Source organism: Apteryx mantelli, chromosome 24 (assembly GCF_036417845.1).
Source record: "Apteryx mantelli isolate bAptMan1 chromosome 24, bAptMan1.hap1, whole genome shotgun sequence".
Lineage (NCBI taxonomy): Eukaryota > Metazoa > Chordata > Aves > Apterygiformes > Apterygidae > Apteryx > Apteryx mantelli.
This window is the reverse complement of record NC_090001.1, coordinates 6,283,489-6,290,473: the sequence shown is the minus strand read 5'-3', so window position 1 is coordinate 6,290,473 and position 6,985 is coordinate 6,283,489. Positions and strand designations below refer to the sequence as shown.

The following is a 6,985-nucleotide window of genomic DNA, read 5'->3' as shown; positions in this document are numbered from 1 at the left end:
ACACAGGGATGGAGTGAGGAAAGCCAGAACTCAGCTGGAGATGGAACCAGAGACCTCGCACATGCAAAGGGCTGGAGTACTATTCAATGATTATGAAATGATCCCCCAGAGTCTGGGGGATCCAAGCACCCGGACCCTGCCCAGTCCTCGCTGGGGCCCCACAGCTGTTTGCAGACAGCCGTGCTCCCAGATCTGCTGGGGTCTGGTGCAGAAGAGTGACCATGCAAGACTGGCCTTTTCCCCTCCATCGGGATATGGAGACCTGCAGGAGGATGGAGCTGGCCATGCAACGACCCCACAGCTGGGGTGAGCAGCCGGCAGCAGAAAGGGGCCATGTGGGGGTGGTCCAGGACCACGGCCCTGAGCTACTTCCCCAGTGTGTCCATGCAACACAGGGAACCCCCTGGGCTCTTCTCTTCTGCACCCTCCATGTCCTGGTGCCTTTCCCAGGAGACCTCCATTTGCCTGCAAACACACTGGTGGGTGCTCCCACACTGCTGTTCACACACAGGAGCTGCCTGCTGGTGTTTTGCCTCTCCCAGGCCCTTTCCAGCCCATCTCAGCCCCTCCCCAGCTCTCCCCACCTCCCCTGCCCTCTCCCCAGACCACCCAGCAGAGCAGCCCAGGCTGAGGGTGGCCCCGCAGCACTGCCCACCACAGGGGGCTGTAAAGGTCTGGGCACTTGCACCACAGCCTCAGCCCCTGTCCAGGACAGCACCAGAGTCCTGGTCCCAGGGCTGCTCAAGCAGATCCTGCTGCCCCAGTGACAGAGACGTCTGCCCTGAGCTGGTGCACACAGGAAAAGGTTTCTCTTTGTGTTCCTCCCCTGCACACACATGCACCCCTACTCCCCCCTGGATGTCCCTGCTCCCCCCAGAGATCCTTTCCCCAGGGGAGTGTGTCCGTGCTGGCCTGGCCGGTCGTTCCTGCACCCCTCCCCTGTGCTCCCCAAAGGGCCCTGGGCTGGCGGTGCTGCTCTCCAGAGTGAGAGGGCTGTGGGGCCACAGGGTGACTCTGCACTGGCTGTGCTGCTCAGGACAGACACAGCTGGACCAGCACCATTGCGCCTGACCACCCCTTCCCAGGCTCTGAGGCTGTGGACGATGCTGGAAGCAAACACAGGGCATTTCAAATGGCTCAGGAGGTGTTCACATGTGTCATTTGGCAGAAGGAATGTGGGCTTTTTCTTCCTTTTAGATGACATGAACCACTCTTGAGGCTCCCTTCCCTGTGCCTGCTGGGTCCCCACTGCTTCTCCTGAGATTTCTGAGCTCCCATTCAGTGCATTCTTCCGTTTAGCCCTTTACCTTTGGGCGACTCCACTTGGTTTTGGGAGTCTCCACTCACTGCCCATCCCAGGCCCATGCTGTCCCAGGAGATCCCCTGTGCTCTCGGAGTGGCTCCATATTCCCTTCCAGAAGCATGGACATCTCTCACCAGCCCTGTAGTATGGCAGACAGCCCCCAGGAGACACCACTTGACCACTCACCTGCTCCAGGGACACTGGGCACCCACAAGTTACAGCTGACTCCAGCCCTCCTGCCCAAACACATCACCCTATGAGCTCATGCCCCTTAGCCCATGGAAAAACCAAGCACACCAAAGGGCCTTTTCGGGTGCAACTCCCTGAGCGCATTCTTGGCTCCAGCTTGGGAAAAAGAGCCCAACCTTCAGGCACTATCCGCAGGAAATCCCCTTTTATTGCAGACATGATGGCAGGGAGGCCTACCCGGACACAGCGCTACGCAGATTTATGGAAGGCTTCCAGGCCAGACAGACAGGGTTTGTGCTGCTGGAGAAGTGGGATGAATTCAAGCATTTACAAACAGAATTATCGCAGATAGAATGCCCAAAGCACAAGAGTTGCCCGAGGTAAATTGGAAATCCCTTGTGAGGAGAGATGGGCAGCTTATTGCTGCTGAAGTAGTAGCAGTTGAACCAGTTTCTTCAGGGCGTCCTTGAGCTCCTTGTTCCTCATGCTGTAGATGAGGGGGTTCACTGTTGGAGGCACCACTGCGTACAGAACAGTCACCACCAGATCCAGCAGTGGGGAGGAGAGGGAGGGGGGCTTCAGGTAGGCAAACAAGCCAGTGCTGATAAACAGGGAGACCACGGCCAGGTGAGGGAGGCACATGGAGAAGGCTTTGTGCTGGCCCTGCTCAGAGGGGATCCTCAGCACAACTGTGAAGATCTGCACATAGGACAGCACAATGAAAACAAAACACCCAAAGCCTAAACAAGCACTAATCACAACAACCCCAAGTTCCCTGAGGTAGGTGTCTGAGCAGGAGAGCTTGAAGATCTGGGCCATTTCACAGAAGAACTGCTCCAGGACATTGCCTTGGCAGAGTGGTATGGAAAATGTGTTAGCAGTGTGCAGGAGACCATAGAGAAAACCACTGGCCCAGGCAGCTGCTGCCATCTTGACACAAGCTGTGCTGCTCATGATGGTCCCATAGTGCAGAGGTCTGCAGATGGCAACAAAGCGGTCATAGGCCATGACAGTGAGAAGAGAATATTCTGCTGAGAGCAAGAAGAGAAGCAGAAAGACCTGGGCAGCACATCCAGAGTAGGAAATGGCCCTCGTGTTCCAGAGAGAATTGGCCATGGATTTGGGGACAGTGACAGAGATGGAGCCAAGGTCGAGGAGGGAGAGGTTGAGGAGGAAGAAGTACATGGGGGTGTGGAGGCGGTGGTCACAGGCTACGGCTGTGATGATGAGGCCGTTGCCCAGGAGGGCAGCCAGGTAGATGCTCAGAAACAGCGAGAAGTGCAAGAGCTGCAGCTCCTTTGTGTCCGTGAGCGCCAGGAGAAGGAACTCATTGAAGGAGCTGCTGTTGGACATTTGCTCACCCTCGACATGCAGGACTGTCCAAGGAGGAAAAGACATTGAGAAGTTAGGAGACACTTTTCAAGCAAAAACCCCCCCCCAGATCTTCCAGTTCTCATACAACACCCCATATTGCATCTCTCTGCTGAGAGGAGCTCTGTGCAGCTCCCTTGCTTGAGCTCCACTTTGCACTGCCTGAGTGTGCTGTGAGGACCAGGGACCTCTGCCCATGGGCTCCAGAGGAGTCCATCCTGCTGTACAGTGGTGGGAAGGAGGGAATGGAGTTGACTAGCTCTGACATACAGAACTTCTGCCAGGTGAAGTCCACTTGTCATGTGGAAGGCCTTTTTGGCATCTGCACCACCAGTTCTAAAGAAGGAGGTTTCGAGGAACAGAGTGTTAGGGATTTTTTAAAATTGCTTTTTTTTCTTTTTGATGTCCTTGTTACTCCTGGGGAGTGTTCCTCAAAGGTAGAAATCTTTGGTCTTTCTCCTGAGTCCTGAGAGGAAAGGATTCACTCTCACTTGGTGCAGAGTGAGGACAGCTAGTCTGTTAGCCTTGATCCCAGCTGTCCTGTGTTCCCACCTCTTTGAGCTGGAGGATGGTCACACTCATATGCTGCCTTACAAAGAAACAAGCCCCTGCTGAGAGCACAGGAGTCCAGTTTCAAGGTGCAGATGTCCAACATTCTCTCCCTTTCTCAGAGCACCAGAGGGAGGTCTCCACACTCCCCTTCTAGCCAAGGACACACAGGGCTCTTTTCAGCTGCCCCTGTACAGCTGCCCACCACCATTTCCGTACTCTTCGCATCTCTGCAGATTCTTCACGGGTCTCTCGAACATCACAGAGATGCTGTGAGACAGCTGTGCCCCTCTGGAGGGCAGCTCTCAGCCTGGCAGGACGCCACAGGGAAACAGTCAAATGTCCTAAAGATGGTCTGTCCTTAAGGGAGAGTCTGCTCTTTTCCCAGCCCCACGGACTGCATTTCCTGGAGCCCCACGGGTTGGAAGGGGGCTGGGGCAACCTCACTCCCATGCAGACCCCGCTGTTGCACAACTTGCAGGGCAGGTGTCTGAACTGCAGCTGAACCCCCCCAACCCCAGGGAGCCCGAGAGAAGAGCAGGAGCAGCACGGACAGGAGGGCAAAGGGAGGCAAGGAGACAGAGACAGACGGGCACTCAGGAAAGCCTTCACCTTACCCAGCTGGTCATGCCACCTCAAAGACAGCAACATTGCAGGGCAGTCGCTCTCAGCCCCTTTGCTGGGCAGCACAAAATGGGCCCGTGGCAGGAGAGATGCCCCTCTCCTCTGCCGCAAGTCTGGCTGCAGAAGAAGTGGCTTATGCCCCAGACTCCACTGCTGTCAGGGCAGAGGCTCTGCTGGATGGGAGAGGAGATGTGGGGGGCTTGCTCAGAGGAAGAAGGTGTCTGCGTCAGAGGGACTGACCATGACTTGCCCAAATCCATCCTCCCATGATGATTCTCTTTGTTGCTCTCATTCCCTGCCCATCTCTGCTGCCTGGAGCTGCCCCTGCTGGAAGCTGATTCGCTGCCCCAATGACTTTTCCCAGTCAGTGCGCACAGACCCCATCCCACCCTGTGGGTATTCAGTTCTGCCCTACAGAAACCTCCTGGCTCAGGGCACTGGGCAGGGGCATCTCTGTGCATGCAGGTCCTAAAGAGGAGGTCAGATAAAGCCCGAGGAGGCCATAAAGGTGATGCTGGTGCTGTCTGTAGGCTGAGGTGGGGCTGAAGGGGTTTGCTGAGGTTTCTCACAAACCTACTGACTCTGAGAGTGAAGGCTGAGGAGTCGCAGTCCCTTGCCAAACCAGAAAGCTCTTTCCTTTTTTCTCCCTGCCAAAATAAGGAAACTGAAAGTGCAGACGCCAGAAGGAAAGCTCCTTCCCTTTTGAATAGTCGTTTTTTCACCTTGCTCTTGAAAAGACCCCTCAAATATGCCCTGTGCAGGAGCTAGAGCTGTGAGCAGCCCTCACCCATGCAGCACCCTCTCAACGGGAGAATGAACCTGCCCTGCTGGGGCTTGATCCTCCTACCCAGAGCTTCTCCCCGCTGCACCCTGAGAAATCCCCCAGGCAGGCTGAGTGCTGACCCTTGCAGGCAGCAGAGTCACTGCCCTGGGCACATGGCACCCTGGGGCAGAGGGACACTGCTCTGAATTGTGGTGCCGGTGCAGTCCTGGGTGCACTCCCTGGCTTCACATGCCTGCAGTGTCCCTGGGAGAAGGTAGCAGCATGTCCTGTCCCTCTGACAGATAGAAAAACTATCAGTCATGAGATGAGATGGGTTTAGAAGACCTCTCCAAGAACCCCAGGAGTATTGCCCTACAGGCAGAGACTCACCGTGTCAAGGGCTGTGAAGATTTCTCCCACAAGAGCTCTCCTCTCCTCTGTCCTCCCACTCCACACTGCCTTCCACGTCTCTCTGTCTTGTCTCATCTTATGTTAGTAGCAGCAGGCAGTGCCCGGAGCCCTGCTGCTCTTTGCAGAGGAGCTACTCCTGGACAGAGCTGTCTCTCAGCAGTGCTGCCAGGTTGCCATGAGCTCCCTCCATCCCAGGAGCCTGGCCCCACTTGGGAACAGTGGCCCAGCTGAAAGTAGGACTTCATTTCTCCTTCGTACTCCCTCCTCCTAGGAGATGTTCAGTGAGGCAGACTACAGTAATCATGCAGATCTCTACATTGCAAACAGCTAATGTAATTCAGCGCACACACTTGAGTCAGTGACAGAAAGATAGCCCAGCAGCATCATGTCCGATGCTTGGGGTGTCCAGCACAACCACATGTCTCTAGCAGGTACAGCGTGGGACCTACAGGAAAACCATGCCCTTTTGGAGTGGTTGCTGGGCAAGTGCCCGAGGGCACCTCAGGTGTCCTGCCTGTGCCCAAATAAATGAATCCCACCACTACCTTTAGGCAAAGTCCATCACGTCTGCATCCAACCGTCCTGCATAGATGGGAGGCCCATCACACCAAGGTCTCCACTCTTCAGTGGCACCTTGTCCTTCCTGGAGACTGGTTCACCTTTGTCACAGGCCCCATAGTGCTACAAGTCAGCTCCAGCAGCACACTCCTCTCCTGCCATTTCTGCACAGCCCAGGTCTATTGGAACCTCATTTCACCATTCCATTGCCTCCTGCTAGCTATGCCAGCTTGCCTCTGCTCGGAAGTGGAGCCATTGCACACATGGTGTCCTTTGCTCTTGGCAACAGGTTTCACCACAACCAGTCTGTGCTCTGTGTCTCAGCTGAGGTTCTGCAGCCCAAGTATACACAAGTGCATGCAGCCTGGGGCACAGACAGGAGCAGATGGAGATGCACAAGCTGTCCCAGCACTACAGCAGTGCTGGGATTGCTGAGATGTGCTGGGATCACTCACATGACTGGAGGGCTGTAAAAGCAGGGTCCAAGATCTTCAGGAAAGAGTGTGAGGGAAGATGAGGAGGGAGGATGGCCTTTGTGTGAAGGGCCAGCTCAGATGTATGGAGCTCTTCCATGGGACGGTCAGTGGTTGAGTGAGAGCTTGTGGGTGAGCATGAGAGGAAGGGTGACATAGTTAGCACCTGATCAGGGTGAGGAAGTGGACACAGGCTCCCTTAAGCAACCTGAGGAATTCTGTGCATCACAGGCTCCGGTTCTTATTGGGAGACCTTTTTCTCCCTGACATTCACTGGAAGGCCAAACAGCGGAGTGCTTAAAGAGTCCAGGAGGTTTCTGGAGGGTGTCAGGGACAACTTCTTAGCACAGCTGCACGATGGGCCCAGAAGGCTGATGCTTTCCTGGATGTGGAAATTACAAGCAAGGAGGAACTGATCAGGCATGGGATAGTCAGTGTCCGCCTTGCCTAAGGTGACCATGAAAAAGTGGAGTGCCAGATCCTGAAGGGAGCGAGGAAGAACTGTAGCAGAGTACAGACTGTGGACTTCAGAGGAGCAGACTTGGGCCTCTCCAAGGGACTGGTGGGGAGTGCCATGGGAGACATCTCTAAAGGGCCCAGGAGCTCTGGAAAAGCAGGAGGCCTTCAAGGACAGCACCCGCCAAGCACAGGAATGGTTCATAGCACTGCTCAGTAAAACTAGGAGGCATGTCAGAGGACTACCTTGACTAAACAGGGAACTTGTGCCTGAGCCCCTCATCTACA

General features: G+C 55.3%; 1 protein-coding gene across 1 annotated transcript; it reads right to left on the bottom strand.

Annotated features, from left to right (window-relative positions):
* Nucleotides 1-1,951: 1,951 nt before the first annotated feature.
* LOC136994163 (olfactory receptor 14A16-like) lies at nt 1,952-2,755 on the bottom strand (the record flags this gene model as incomplete). Its single annotated transcript, XM_067310409.1, has 1 exon — nt 1,952-2,755. A coding segment is annotated over one exon (804 nt), but the record flags the coding sequence as incomplete, so codon positions are not given.
* Nucleotides 2,756-6,985: the final 4,230 nt, after the last annotated feature.